We start from the raw sequence: 16,273 nt of genomic DNA on the forward strand, positions 1-16,273 counted from the left end.
ACGTTTTCATTGCAAATGTCTGATGAAGGGAAGAGAGGCTCTTATTTGCATATGCTGGGGTTGAAATAGATAAGCAATCATTTTTAAAATGAGTGCACGCACATATAAGCACCCACACATGCAGTTAAACCTTCCATCCAAGGAGAGATGAGTCTGATGCCAATTGTTTATATTCATGCAGTAAAATTTCTATGGAATTGTTTTTCTTGGATGAAAATCAGAAACAACCACATCAAATCACTTCATTTTAATGTCCATTTTATTGTAATTATCTTGCCATTCTCTGAGCTTTCAGCATCTTGTTTTGGCATTATAAACACCTGTGCCTGCAAACTGTAGACAACACAAATAAAAAGAATATCTTGCTACAATAATATCTACAGAAAATTAGTTTGGTGCAAAATATGATACTTGCAGCTTTTCAGCTCCCCTATATGCATACACAAATGAATAACATATAAAGGCTACTTATCCAAAGTGCTAAGTCTTTTTCTATTCGTTATTATTGTTCATATGTTAGAGGAGCACAAAGAGAAAGGATGAGCTACATGACAAGATGCTTGTCTGGACTGTTGGAGAAACAGTCACATTTTCCACATTTTCTGTGTGACTTTGAGCAAGCCACTTAATCTTTTTATCTTCTCATCATCTGTAGTATTCTGCATCCATAATATCAAACAGTGGCAATGACTCCTCTTCCACAAGAATTATATGCAGACAATACCAACCTTAAGTGTACTTGGGTACATAAGGATAGGTGGCTAAAGGCACGAATATTGTGCACGTCTAACTTTAAATAAGCCTTTAATTTCACACTTTTTGGATATGGGACATAGATTTTCAAAAGAGCACAGTCCCATGTGGTAGGCTCCATGAATATTTGCATGAAACAGAGACTGTTTAAAAAAATTATAATCAGAGAAATAATATTATCCTTATTTTCAGATAAGTAGCTGAGATTCAGCTCCGTTAAAAACCTTGCCTGAGAGCAGATGAAGAGCATAGGGCAGTGGTGGGAAAGTAACCTAGACCCTCTGAGCTAATTAGTCCTTTAGGTACACACTCTCCATCAGGGTATATAGGGAGGGAAGACAATGTGGCCTCCCAAGAATTTTTGCCTTGTCAGAGGGTTCAGAAGGGAAAACTTTTGTTGACAACTCCAGTAAAAAGCAGTGGGAGGAAATCCTCCTAAACACTGTTTAAGCTAAAGGTTTAGAAAATGAACAGCAACTGGCCAATTTCATTACCATACCTAACATTTGGGAAAAAATAATGTTGTCGCATCTCAGTAGTTGCTGGTATCACCACGCAGAGGAACAGAAGGGCTGGCATTGCAGAATGAGATTGTAACCCATACAAAGCTCTGAGATGGGCTGCAAGAGGCCTGGAGGATCAAGTGACCCTGTCCTGGGCCCCACAGTGTTAGGTACAGCTCTGCAGAAGGAATGCTGGCAGGAAGTTGGCCTGAGTAACATTCAGCACGTTGACACACAACGACATCTTAGGACTAACATTTAGACCTTTACAGCCTATGACAGGACAGGTCCCACCCTGGAACCATCTGGACAAATGGAAAGAAGACAGCGTATAATGTCTCTTCTTTCCCTAGAACAAGAGAAACAGGTTGAGTCGCAGAGTAACAGGGAATTAACAGCAACTGCAGTGTGGCAGGTGTGGGTGAGAGCACAGCCTATAACTTTTTTTGCGTTGTGTCTTTAGAATCATGGAAATTGGTGGAAATGGATGTGGTGGAAAACATACGAGAACTGAGATCTCAACTCCTTCCTGCACACTGCTTCAGGGTTGCACTGCCCTCACAGTGAAGAAATCTCCCTCAAGTCCAGCCTGAGTATCTCAAACCACAATATGTGGCTGTTGTCCCTAGCTGCCACTACCAAGAAGAGCCTGGCTCCGTTGTCTTCACAATTTCTTCTTGAATAGCAGGGCTCAGTACAGAATGGCACAGAGAATTTCAATATAGAAATTTAAATGCAGAATTCCAATACAGAAAGGGACAGGGAATTTCCTTGATCTGCTGGCCACAGTTCTCCTAATGTAGCCCAGTATGCAGTTTCTTTAACTCACAATGAGTGTGTCTTGCTGGCACATATGCTGCAGATTTTAAGTTCTTGCTTACTTTGTCTCAAGATAAATTATTTGTCTTTGGGGCAACCATGGGTATCAGGTAGCTGTCGGTACGTGAGTGATGTTGCCTGTGTCCTCACCATGAATGGATGGATCCCAGATGACAAACATATTCTCAGCTGAGTAAACCAGTGGAGCTTTAAAGTGCTTCTTGGCTCATGTCAGTGGTTTTTTTATGAGAGATGAGGGATGATTTCTGAGACAGAGAGAGAACTTTTGTAACTGTGCACCTGGGACTGGAAGGAGGAAGAGCAAAGCATGCTCTTGGAGCAAATACCTGAGTAGGGAAGGTTTTATCGCTGTGACCATGGTGTGCCTGTGCTTTATTTATTTGAGAAGCTCTGTGGTTCCAGCGGGCAGAACTAGGTGGAAATAATTAAAGGCATCATGAGGAATGGCTTAGGGTCACACACTGCTGTAGGAGTAGTATTTCATTGTCAGTCTTTTGTTGCCTGCTGCTTTGGAATATAAAAGCTAAGACTTTGAAGAACAGCTCTTCTTGGGATGGAAAATTCAAAAGCACATATTCCTTTGGAATCTGTATGTAATCTGCCAAGGCCAAGCTGAAAATGAGAAAAACATGTCCCCAAAATTTAAAGGAAAAGTGAGAAGTCATGGCTCCCAGCTAGACGTTTTAGTGACACTCTCATTCTACTCATTGTCATTTATAGAAAAGTATCTTCTGAGCCTTGAAAACCAAGGAGCTGGGATAGACCGTGAGGGGCAGGCAGCCAAGGAGGACATTTTCTCAGTTTTCATCCCTGGTGGTTGGAGCAACTTCCAGGAACAGCTGGAGATGTAAAGTGACTCTTTGTAAAAAGCGAGGGTGGCACTTGAAATGAACCAGGGGGAAATAAAGAATGATGCCACTGAAAATGAACAGGATAATGTAGAGGATCTCAATCGTGGGTTGATCAATGATGGGAGCTAACACCAGGTACACAGCTGCCACCAGCACGATTATGGGGATGATAATCGGGACCTGTGAAAGCATAAAGACTTATGTTAATCCTGGGTCTGGACAACCCTGAAACTTCTGCAGAAGGCTTTTTAGATTAAACTCTGCTGCAACATGAAGTATTACCTAGAAATCCTAATTAATCCAGACATCCTGTTTTCCAGCCCCCTTCCACTCCAGGGCTGAACATTCCTGCAAGAGCTACACCACTGCCACACAAAGGCACTGATATGGACCAAAGAAAATGTTTTTCCTCAGTATTGCTTTGCACAGCCTGGCAATGTCAACCTGTCAGCTGTCTCCTGGCGGAATTCCACAAAAAACAGGATGTTTATTCACTTGTCTCAGGCAAAACTCACTGTCTTGCACTCACAGTCTCATCAGTCCCCACGTGCCTGGAGTCTTTTCTGTAAAAACATTTCCCTCAGTCACTGTAGAAGTGCTGCAGCTCAACTCATTCATGGCACCATGGAGAAGAACAGGTAACTCCTGATTTCCTTCCACTTATTTGTTTTGTGGGGAACAAACCTGCCCCTTGGCTCTCTCAAAGGACTTGTGGCATTCTGGCTGAGCTTTTTGCCCTCTGCAAGGTTCTTACACCTGAGCTACCACCTGAGGAGTGTGGCCAAGCTCTGAGAGCATAAATAGGTGACTGCACTGCTGGTCAGAATCATCCTCCATTTTCCTATTAAATCTCTTAGGAAAAAAGAGGATGTGGTAGATATATTTTCTACAATGAAGGGGCAGTGCCTTATTAGCTTCTCAAGACAAAGAATTCAACCTTGACTTATCCCCGCATGTTCACACTATCTTGCCCCTCCTTGACTTTGCTGAGACAAAATATGAAATTAAAATAGGAGGGAAATCCACTCTAAATGTGTAAGTAAACGGCCCAGGCGCTCACTTTTTCCTCATAGTGCTCTCTTAGTCTTTTGGGCAATATAGGAAAAGGGTTTGAGGGTTTAGTGTTATTACTTCACCTTGTAAGATCTCGGTAGTTCTGGTTTCTTGATTTTTAAATACAGCAGACCAGAAATAGTCATGCCATAGAAAAGCCATGCTACAAAACTGGAAGAAAAAGTGGGAGGGGGGGAAGAAAAAAAAAAAGACAGCATTACATTTGGGGTGAGATCATCCAAGAATGGCCTGCCTTGCCTGACCTCAGATGTTCACATCTCCAATTAAAAAGGAGAGTACTGATATAAATTTAGTAGGTCTCCTGTTCATTTGCTTTCTAGAACAAACAGTGAGAACTTTAGAATGATCTGACTATTACAGATTCATTTCCATATGAAGACGAATCACATCCGGTTAAGTATATAGTGACAGAAGCATTAATGCGTTGCAAAGATGCTGCTTCCTAAGCGCATTCTTTTCTTTCTTCCCCCTCTCCCCCCCACAATATTGGTTAGAAAGCAATAGCCCAGGCTCAAAAAAATATTAAAATACTTCTAAAACAATGTCAAAAAAACAGGAGCACAGGGGATACAAATGGAAATGTTACAGATACATACCTGAAAAAGTTCACAATACTGGTGAAGCTTCCTGATATTATCATTACTAAAGACAGAGCGGATGTAAACAGCAGGGCAGGGGAGGGCGTGAGGCATCGCACATGAGCCATGGACAGAATGTCTGGCTGAAAGCCAAAGCGAAACAAAACACCGTCATATCACAGACTTGGACATCCTTACTCATCCCCCTCAGCTGCTGGTGGGTGCTCTGCCTGCAGCTGGAGACACTCTTAATCATCAAATAAGCATAATATAAAAGCAGTTTAGCTCCAAGGAGTGTAAACATGGGAACCTCCCTCCAGGGTATTTTTATTGTGTCTCTCTCATTGGCTTTATAGCAAATATGCTCAGTTTGGGGAGGCAAGATGTGTGACAGACTAAGGCTGAGTCAAATTAGAGCTTTTCTGATTATCATCAGGACCTCGTGCGTGGTCCCACCCTTCTGCTCTCTGTCACATCTCTCTGGGACTTGACTTCTCTTGGGCTGACTGGAAAATGAGACAAGAAGTACTCCTGAAAAATTCAGGTGACTAACCACAAAGCAAAGAAGGATTTGTTCCAGGACACAGAGAGAATTATTAGCCTCTTTATTTCTTGGTTCATTGGGAAAGTTTAAGAAGAAAGGCTTCCTTTTTTTTTGTTTGTTTAATTTCCAACCAAAATATCATGAGAGGAGTTTTGCTAGAGCTGAGTGTCTGAGTAATGGCATAAGCATTCAGTTCTTAGCCCTGTAAGATCAAATTCAGACCATCTGTGAACTGCCTAGCACAGAGCTCGCCATGATACAGCACTGTTGTCAGTAAGAGAAGTTGTGGGACCACCAACCACCAAAACCAGTAACCACCAACCCACTACTCTCCATCAGCCTGGTCACTCGTGCACATAAAAGGTTCCCTCCTATGTACAAGCAGAGGAGCTGGTGCAGAGTGATGTCCTTCGCACCTGAGAGCAGCAATGCCAAGTGGTGTGAGGAGGAGGGACTAAAGAAGCAGAAAGGTCCAGGAGGAGCACAACATGCCTGCTCAAAACAGAGGAGGGCAAATGCAGCTCAGGCCAAGCACTGAAAGGGAGAAGAAATGTAGCTAGGTGTTAGGGGGGATGCCTGTGAGTGAGTGGATTCATACCAGCAGCTGGAGCTGGGCAGTGGCTTTGGGGGCTTGTACACCCAGGTACAAGCAACCAGGGAGACTGGGATCCAGGGGCAGTTACTGGGCAGACTGAACATCTGAGCCCAGTTGCTGGAAGGGCCCACATTGTACAAAGACATATATTTCCCACGAACAGACCCCTGAGCCACTGGAGAGGGGAAAAACATGAGCTGTTGGTGCTTGTGTTTGTGTGAGTGCTGAGTGTGTTTCTGTGTTGATCTGTGTGGCTGCCTATGTATGTGTGTGTATATATATTGTAGAATCATAGAATCACAGATTGTGTTGGGCTGGAAGGGACCTTTAGAGGTCATCTAGTCCAATCCCCCTGCCGTGAGCAGGGACATCTTTAACTAGACCAGGTTGCTCAGAGCTCCATGCAGCCTGACCTTGAATGTCTCCAGGGATGAGGCCTCCAATACCTCTCTGGGCAACCGGTGCCAGTGTTTCACCACCCTCAGTGTAAAGAAGTCCAGCACTAGATAGATCCAGCCCTCTGATCATTTTTGTGGCCCTTCTCTGGACCAGTTCCAACAAGTCTGTGCCATTCTAGGGTTGAGGGCTCCACAGCTGGACACAGCACTGCAGGTGAGGTCTCACCAGAGCAGAGCAGAGGGACAGAATCCCCTCTCTTGACCTGCTAGCCACGCTGCTTTTGATGCAGCCTGGGTTACTACCAGCCTTCTGGGCTGTGAGCATGCGTTATTGGCTCATATTCAGCTTTTCATTCACCAGCACCAAGTCCTTTTCTGCAGGATGTATGTGTGTATACATACATTGTATATGTGTTTGTGTGGGCCTGTTGGGAATACATGCTGAACTTACTGGTTGGACAGGAGGCATGGAGCTGCAGCAGCCTGACTTCTGCTCAGCTACCACGTTTGGAGCCACATAACAAAAATCAAGTCAAAACCCTAGCTAGAGGAGGTGTGAGGTTCGGTGTCGCGTTGTAATTGCTATGAAGCTTGAAGAGCAGAGGTATCCTATGCTATACCTGAATGGGACGACCCCACAGGGAGGCTGGAATATCCCTGAAACCACCAGCTTGTGTGGTCAGTATTGCATTCAACTGCAGCTTGCTAGCACTGGGCTACCTTCCCAGTGCAAGCAGGGGTGGCCAGATGTAATTGTGTATCTTTCTGGAATTAGGCGTTGAAGAAGAAAGTCAGAAGACAACGTATACGTTGCATTTGAAAAAGGTAAGGTAGAAAGTCTTTGAGCAAGAAACCAACACTGAAGAGCTATCACTTTACCAGTTGACCATACACGGTGTTTTCCTCTCTGCTTTAGTGTCATAAGAAGGTAAAGTTGATCAAAGCCATCCAGACCACTTTTTTTTTTTGTCCTTACCATATGGCCTTCCCTTGCAGCAATGTAGCACATGCGGCCTCCACTAAAAAATGTGCCGTTGGATGAACCAAACGTAGACAGAGCCACGGACAGGGAGATGAGCCATGCCCAGCTGCCCAGGACTTTGTCCCTGAGGTAGGAAAGAGTTCACAGCATAACATCCAGCTCGAGGATATAGCAAATACTCATCATGGAAGCAAACATGTTTCTTTCCTTCATTATTCTCACTGATTTTTTTTTTTTTTTGCAAAGACTTTCTGATGATTTAAAACATTCATCCAGTTCCCATAATTTTTAGTCACTAGTAGAATCATAGAATCATAGAATGATTAAGTTTGGAAAAGACCTTTAAGATCATGAAGTCCAACAATCTACCATGACCACTAAACCATGTCCTGAAGTGCCACGTCCACATGTTTTTTGAACACCTCCAGGGATGGTGACTCCATCACTTTCAGGGATGGTGACTCCCATCACTTTCCTGGGCAGCCTGTTCCAATGCCTCATCACTCTTTCAGTAAAGAAATTTTTCCTAATATCCAGTCTAAACCTCCCCTGGTGCAACGGGAGCCTCTTGTCCTAACTTTGTCTTGTCTAGAAAATGCGGATTTTCTTCCTGCCTGATGTATATACATCTACATCCGTCTATATCACAATGGTGTGCAAAGCTGTCACAACAGGCAAAACTCTTTTTTTTTGTGTACAGATGCTGTGGCACAAATCCTGGACATACTGTTATTACAGCCAACCATATTACCTTGGAAATTGCAGAGAAACTGTTCTCCCCAGATGTGAAGAAAAATCCTGCATTATAACCTCTTTCCCAATAAAAATAAGAATTTAACCCTTTAATCCCATATGCCTGTATTTCTACTACTCTGTGAACCAGGCTTAAGCCAAAGCAATTGTTTGAATTTGAGAAGTTTGGTTCTACAACATTTTCAGACATTTATGGTTTGCTTTCTCCATAACAGAAGTAGCAGCATGTTCGAGGTAAATATTTGGAAGACACAGTAATCTTCTCACCTAAAAGTGAAATTTGTCCTTTGGAATGAAGTAGCATGGACGATATTATTAATAAATGCAGGTCTTCAGGGTAATTATTGCATACATGTACACACACATGCACAAACAGATTGTTCGTCTAATTGGCAAAAACCAAAAATTCACAATTTTTGAGAACACTTCATATTTTCATCTGAATTGCATGTCTTTAAGCCATATGTACTTTTTTTTACTGTCATCTATCTCAAATGCTCAAAAATCAAGAGCCGAGCTTTCCAGTGGTGTCAGGAGATCTTCTACCACAATAATTTCAAAAATGTAGTTTAGAAGCTTAATAACTGGATTTATGGTCCTTCAGGCTTTAGGTAATTAACCTACTTGCAGTAACTAGAACTAATTTTTTTCCCTTTTTCAAAAGCATGAAATCTGGGTATTTCCTATGATCATGCAACTCCATAACCAAAAGATCTCAAGGAAGAACCATATACAGTATATAATTAATAAGAAAATATTTAGAAAATGTATATTTTACATCTATGAGATTGGTGCCTTGCTCTTGGACTGCAGGGGCTACTGCAGGTAACTTCTTGCAAACAAACTTGGGTTCTGCACTTGCTGTTAGATCACTGCATCAAAGAAAAACTGGGGAAAGTTTCACGAGCTCCTCTTGCAGCTGTACTTCCTCTCACTGAACAACGTTTCTCACTGGCATTTTTCTTCTTATGTGGGGAATAAAGGCATTTAAATGTGATATGTCTTCCTCTGGCTTCTTTATACTCCTCCCATCCTTTCTTAATGACCTGGGTAGCTGCACCTCTTGCCTGTGAGCCACAGCTTGTGGCTATCCACCTGTCCTCCAGGCTTTTGAGTGCCCAGCTTTCTGGCTGCAAGTTCAATGTTTCTTCCTGAATTGCCCTCTTTCGGGGTGAGAAGGTTAATCGAGCAGGGAAAGGAGATGTGTTAAAACGGGGGAAGCTCACAAATTACTTGTTAATCAGGAATGATGGGAAAGGAAGTGCAGAGAAAGTTCATGACACTGCAGCTTAGCGAGGCTTTGTAACCTGTTCAAACAAAGCACCAGGCCTTTAAAAGCTCCTATTTATAATGACATGAAAGGCCTGTTAGAGAGAATGTCTAGCAAGAGCTCAGTCAGATCTTCAAACTGGAGATCCTGTGAAATGCACACAGAAGCAAAGCCGCTGCTGATATTTTAGGAAGAGGATGAGCAGCAATATAATCTCTGGATATACTGTGTCATCGTTTCTGCCAGATGCCTCATTTAGGGCTATCATGGATTCTGTGTCTTTGGAAATATTTAGACTAAGGCTGGATGTTCCAATGGAAGATTGTTTAGAAGTCAGTGGTGCCTACATCTCTCATGACAGTCCCTTCCTTCCTAAAATCCTTGTCTCACACAGAGCCTGTTTAATATCACCAGACACTTCAGGCTGATGGAAGGTACAAATAGTCTCTGTGCAACTCTGGGAAAGTACAAGCCAACTTAAAGAAACTATTACCAAAGGCTACCTAACCTGAGTGTAACACCTGTCCTTCTCAAAGGTGTTGTAGAATCAGCATAACTATCCATTTCTCCATAGATGGAGAAACTGAACCAAAAGGCTCTGGTCTGGTCTAATTTCCAGGTGCCAAGCAGACAGGATGCACCCAGCTGGCTCCTATTTCATTCCCAAGCCACTGCCTCTGCACTAGTGGGGCAGCACATTGTCCTCTCCATTTTTCTGGAAATATCTAAAATGTGGGGCACCTCTCAGTCTCTAGGTCTGCCTACGCACCCTCGCTGCAGCCTGTCTGTGAGGAGATGCTCCTGGTGTGCACTTCACCCCCTCTTTACATCCCCTTTCCATGGGGAAAAACACAAACTTGGGGGGGAGCCACAGGCTTCCAGTGGGAACGAGCAGGAATGGAGAGTAAGCGGTGGGCAGCCCAGGTGGACCTTGGACACCGTTGGCCAGACAGGGCTGCTGAGTCTTGGCCTTTGGTGGGGGAAGGCTACACACTGCTCTGAAGGTGACAGGCTGGGGACTGGCAGCATGCTGCCCTGTAGCACGGCCTGGCAAGTCTTCCTGGCCTGACCAATGCAGTGCAGCCATCCCCACCGGGAGTAGCACCCACACGAAAGCTGGGAAGAGACAGTTTACAAGGACGTGTGGTGACATGACGAGGGGCAAGGGTTTTAAACTAGAGCAGGGTAGGTTTACATTAGATGTTAGGAAGAAGTTCTGTACAATGAGGACGGTGAAACACTGGCACAGGTTGCCCAGAGAGGTGGTGGAGGCTCCAGCCCTGGGGACATTCAAGGTGAGGGCTGATGGGGCTCTGAGCAACCTGATCTAGTGAAAGATGTCCCTGCTCTCTGCAGGGGGGTTGCACTAGATGACCTTTAAAGGTCCCTTCCAACCCAATGCATTCTATGATTCTATGAGTCTATGATTCTATGAGTCTATGATTCTATGATTTGATAAATCTCCTGAAGCTCGGGACCCGAGCTCACCCCCAAGTGACAGCCACAGCTCCTGACGCCAGCAGTTCAGATGGAGTCATGGCTGCCAAGTAGCTCACGTTTACCAGCAAATACAGGCACGTAACCAAAGGAATGGCAATCATCACGGCTCTGGGAAGGGTCACCTGCAAAAGGGATGGCAAGTGTCAGGTGCAGCACATTTATGCCTTCACTGGGCTTTTTTTTTTCTTTGTTTTGTCTTTTCCACTAGCTGCATCTCTCACTCAAACTCTTTCACTCACTAAGCTTTTCCACAAAACAAGACTTAGACCAGATTCACGTGGCAGTTTCTACATCAGCCTCCCAAAGATATCAGGGAAACAGTAACAGTGTACGTTTCAAAAGTTAGTATTTAGAAATAAAAACAAAAACCCAAAAATTCCACAAACAAATAAATCTTATCCATGAATATTTGGGTTCATAGCTGCCCAAGGTGTCTGTTGCATACTTCTTGATTACTTTAATATTGATTTATTTGTTACTAGTGTGTTATATCTCCTGGTGTGCTGCATCTATCCATGAACATCCCACGGACACGGATGAAGTATCACTGTGCGTTGCACTGCATTTGAGTCCTCTTCACGCTAAATTAAAGCAAGGCAGCACAAAGGAAATTTGTTCTAGGAATAAATTAATTATTTTTTTTTTTCCTAGGCACAGGATGCTATCTTGGAAAACCACAGATCATTTTAAGGCTCAATAAGATCAACAAACACTACCTTACACAGCTGAAAGCACTGGAAACAAGCAATTGATAGGGTGGTCATAGACCAATTACACACATCTAAAGACCTGAAATATCAATTTTTACCTTCCCTATTCCCACTATAGCACAAGATACAGCAATCCTTTACATTATTGCCTCTCCTCTGCAAAGATCTGAATATTAGTGCTCATGGTCCTTTGGGAAAGAGTCCTACCTGACTCTAGGAACTTTGCTGCCATTTGGGTTAATATTTAACTGTGTATTGCCACTTAATCAGTAAAATCTGGTGTACTGCACTGGTAGAAAGCACACACTATACACTGTGCACTCACACGGCTTTTTCTGAAGAAGAATTGTTCACTGCTGTAGTGTCTGATCTGTGAAAAGAAGTAATATGGCACAGAGAGGGCTGACGTGAGATGCAAGTGAAGTACTTCAATGCCTAGAGATAGCATGGACAGAACAATGCTTTAAAAGCAGACATTTAAAGACAAGAGTCATTCAGAAAGTTAGTTTCCCTTTCCAGTGAGGCTTAGCTTGCTCTAGATTTCCCCCTCCATGCAATGAGGAGTGATAAATGGGTTTTCGATGCATCCATTATGGATCAAGTCTTTCAGAGAACACGTGGTGTTAAGAAACCTCTATGGATTGTAGCAGTAGGTGCTTCTCTGCGTAAATCTAGGTGACTACAGTGAAGTCCTCTAAACACTAAGACAAAAGTTCATCCCCAAAGCATCCAGGTGCTGCCTAATAGCTTTCTTCCAGTCAATGGGGTATATCAGTGCTTTCTTGTAGCTAGGCTGTTATTTTGCTTAGGGGTGCATTTCTAGCCTTTCTAGATACACCCAAAGCTGTCTCGCCTCAGAAAACAGAACAAACCATGAGGAAAGCTCAGCAGTCTTTCCTCGATGCTCTAATCCCTTGATTACCCCTCTTAATGCAATCATAGATAGAATCAAATGTATTAGCATCAGGATTAAGTAAACCCCAGCTCACTCGCTCACCTCAGGCTTCTTCAGTTCCTCAGTTACATAGTTCAGGTTGTTCCATCCATCATAGGACCAGAGTCCCTGGTAAAAGGCCACTCCAACTGCCCCGATACCTGCAGTCGTGTCTTGAAAAGCATTCTGAAAACTCTGAGTCTGTCCCTTGGCAAGCAGCACCAACCCGCCCACCACGATCACCAACAAAGCCAAGAGTTTGGCGGCCGTGAAAATGTTCATAACAGACGTCGCCAGCCTCACGTTGAGACAGTTGATGATAGTTAAAAGCAGCATGCAGGCGGCAGCTGTACATTTGACAAGAATCTGCGGAGAAGAGCATCCCGGGTAGAACGGCGCAACGGCGTATTCGGCAAAGCTCAGGCAGACAGCTGCCAAACTAGCTGGTCGCACCAGGATAACAGAAGTGTAAGCGAAAAGGAAAGCAGGAAAAGAACCAAAAGTCCTCAGGATGTAAATATATTCTCCTCCAGACTCTTTAATTATGGTTCCAAGCTCAGCATACGACAAGGCTCCAAACATGGCCAGGACACCACACGCTGCCCAGATAAGCAGGCTGCTGCCAGGGCTCCCCATATGATGCAGCACCCACTCAGGAGACATGAAGATCCCCGAGCCTATCATGGTTCCTGCAATTAATGACACTCCACTAATCAGGCCGACCTCTTGCTTCAGTTGTAATTTCTCCTCCCCTTCACTCCGACCTGTAGATGAATGAGACGAATCAGTTGTCTTCCTTTTCCTCATGGTGGGAATGTTAGGAGATGATGTTGTTAGGAGATAATAAGGGATAAGACTGAGGCACTCTGACCAACCTGGTCTAGTTAAAGATGTCCCTGCTCACTGCAGGGGGGTTGGACTAGATGACCTTTAAAGGTGCCTTCCAGCCCAACGCATTCTATGATTCTATGATTTGAATAAGGACTACCTCACGATTTAAGGTTTAAGTTAATAATTACAAAAGACATGCTGAACGCTGTCAAGAAATACAAGCTTACCTTCCACGTTTCACATGCCTTCATTACCCATCTTATCTTGAGGATTTATCCTGGTTCAGATCCTGCCAAGGCTGATTATCTTTGAATCTCGCCGAGAGCAATGGTAGTGAATAGCATTCAGCACAACCTCAGAATCACTCAGCACCTCACTCAGTTGTGTGCCCGGCTACCTCTCCTTTGAATTATGCTTCTAATGGCATCTGAAATAAGGATTAGATAAGCAAAGTAGTAAGAGTCTGTAGTTACATTTTTATGGGCGCTTTTTGCCAACGTACGTGCACATTTTTATCAGATCACGATTTCCAGAGAACTGTGTCACTGCTCATCATATACACATTTCAGTGTTGACCCAAGAGAAAGGCAGCACAAGCTTTTGGAAATGCTGCTGACCCCTACTTAGATATCTAACACACAAAATTTTAGACTTTGGTAAGGGTTCTGCTATAAATCTAAATATTGTTACATTGTATGAGGGTGCATTTTGTAATCTGTGATGTGTGTACCCAATACGCAGCAGAAGGAAATTTCTGTGCAGATTTATTTGAACTTAAAGTAAATTTTACTGGTTGTAACTGTAAAGAAGGAGTTACTGTCCTTGGTGTTCTCTTCCAGACTTCTGTCATGATATGTACCAGAAAACGGGATTGAGACCTTCCTCAGTCCTTCGTGGAAACAACAGTCTTGGAACCTTTAAAAACATCTGTCCTCCTCAAACTTTTGAGCTTAAAAAAGTATGAATATAAACAGAGAAGTAGTTTTTGTGTTTGTCTAAAAATCCCTTCTAAATAGATTTCTTTTTCTTTGATTTTTCTAAAAAAAAAAAACAAAAACAAAATAAAATCACCTCACTAGCTTTGCAGTTTTCTGCAGGAAGAGTCCAAGATAACTCTTGGGGTGTTGGCAAAACTCATGGGTCCATAAGAAAAGTAACGTAGCCACATAGTTTCTCATGCTAAAGCAACAAAAACACATGGTTTCTCATGCTAAAGCAAATAAAATTGCGTAAATTTTAGCACTGAGTTGGAGTCTTACATCTCACTAAAGAGTAGGATTTATCTGCAGCATAAATCTTACTATTAGACGAAAGAAATAATGAGAGAAGTTGGAGGGAGGGGGTTTGGAAGCTATTCCTAATACCTACTCACTAGTATTCACTAAAAAATGGATCCCAGATGGATTTCTCCTAATTTAGAAGTCACTTATAAAAATCCACTACTGATCAAGCTGTAGCTTTAACAAAAGCTAAAGGGTGTTTTATCCATATCATATGGGGGTTTTTTAAGTCTTACTAGCAAAGATGTGAGTTCTGAGAATAAACCTGTGCACCTTGTACCGCAAGGGTGCAAGTTAATGCATTTCAGGTTAATGGTTTGCAAAGTGCTTGAGTACTTGAAGGGAGGCATCCCAGTAATGCAGAGTATTTTGGTTTACTTCTACTAAGTGACAGCGCTCTTCTTGTTAGCTGGTTTAGCTATTTGTAGCGTATTCTTTTAAAAATTGCTCATTAGGTGATGCTGGGATCCTTCAGAGGTCTAAAGGTCTGGGGTTTTCTATACTATAGATACTCTCCTTCTATGTGCATCCATGCATGTATTATATACACCAATCTTAACTGATCTTTTTTTCACAAAATATGGTTAAATCAATGCTATAGGAAAACTTAATAGGACTACAGGAAGGAAGGTATCCTTGCAGTAAGGTTACAGATACATTTCCATAACTGCTCTCCTGTGTTACTGAAGGAGCTTCTTTTCTAAAGTCTAATTGCAAGGTTCTTGGATGGCCTGAAAGGATCTTTCCCAGCCTTTACAGTTTTTGCTCCTAGACATAAAGAACTTTTAATCTAATGTTGTAGAAACAATCAGAATTTCTTCAAACTTGATCACATAAAAAAAAATTCTGTAACGCCACTCAGACAACCAAGATTAATTACCTGGTACATGAGTAGCCTCAGTCAGTTCCTAAAGTGAGATCTGTTTCCAATTGCAGGATCATTGCTACTCAGTTCTAACTGCTTCTACCTAAAGTAATAATGAATCTAATTATCAGGATAAGAATTTGAAGCTATTCCTGTGGAAGCTAAGACAGTCTGATTGCTTTGGATTTTTTTTTCATTAACTTGTTCCTTTTTTGACTGGTATTAGCAGTAAGGAGCAGCCATAACGTATTTTAGTCAAATTATCGCAACTCTAATTTGTCAAAACTGGCTATGCAAAAGGGCACCTCACTACTCCCCTGCAAAAGATCTGTATAAGGAGGAGAAAAATTAAAAGTACCTCTTTCTTCTTATGTGGAGTAGAAGAGCTTTGTTGCTCAAGCTCTTATGTAATAAATCCACCACCTAAACAACTCTCCCTTTTCATTTCCCTTTGACACTGCAATGGGTGGTTGCCATCTACTGGTCGCTAAACAATAAAACAGCTTTGTCCAGTGAAACCGTGTACGTTTGGGTTTGATATTTTGCATTACTGATTAAAAAGAAACCCTACAACAAGTATTAGCTCTTCAGTATTAAGGTAACAAAAACAGATTATATTTTAGTGATGAATGAAAATTCTCCTTAATGTCCTTAGGGCTGTTTTTATCTTGGCAATAGCTACAAGGACTAGAGAAAGCTAATTTAAGGTAAAGGCCAATGTCAGTTGTAAGAACAAGACAAAATATGTGGGCACATATTTTGCAATATTTAATTTTATGTCTCAGGAGTGGTATTTGGAAAAGAGTTGTAGACTTGGCTTCCTTGTCTCACGCTTGGGAAAGGGTTACAAATCTCAGAATGGCAATTAAAAATAATCTATAGTCTGAGAATGGAGTGGCCAAAGCTATTGCTCATAACTTTCTTTAGAGATAGGTATCGATATTATACTTACAAAACTGTGCAAGATCAAGATTTTCTTTAAAACCAAACAAACCCCAAGCAAACAAGAAAA

General features: G+C 42.5%; 1 protein-coding gene across 1 annotated transcript; it reads right to left on the reverse strand.

Annotated features, from left to right (window-relative positions):
* Nucleotides 1-2,893: 2,893 nt before the first annotated feature.
* LOC104274236 (b(0,+)-type amino acid transporter 1-like) lies at nt 2,894-13,092 on the reverse strand. Its single transcript, XM_009869804.1, has 6 exons — nt 12,349-13,092; nt 10,630-10,763; nt 7,113-7,242; nt 4,618-4,742; nt 4,084-4,171; nt 2,894-3,127 (listed from the first exon to the last, which is right to left on the reverse strand). The coding sequence occupies exons 1-6, from the start codon at nt 13,090-13,092 to the stop codon at nt 2,894-2,896; spliced, it is 1,455 nt and encodes a 484-aa protein (XP_009868106.1).
* Between the last annotated feature and the right edge of the window lie 3,181 nt (nt 13,093-16,273).

Source organism: Apaloderma vittatum, unplaced genomic scaffold, assembly GCF_000703405.1.
Source record: "Apaloderma vittatum isolate BGI_N311 unplaced genomic scaffold, ASM70340v1 scaffold10560, whole genome shotgun sequence".
In the NCBI taxonomy this organism is placed as follows: domain Eukaryota; kingdom Metazoa; phylum Chordata; class Aves; order Trogoniformes; family Trogonidae; genus Apaloderma; species Apaloderma vittatum.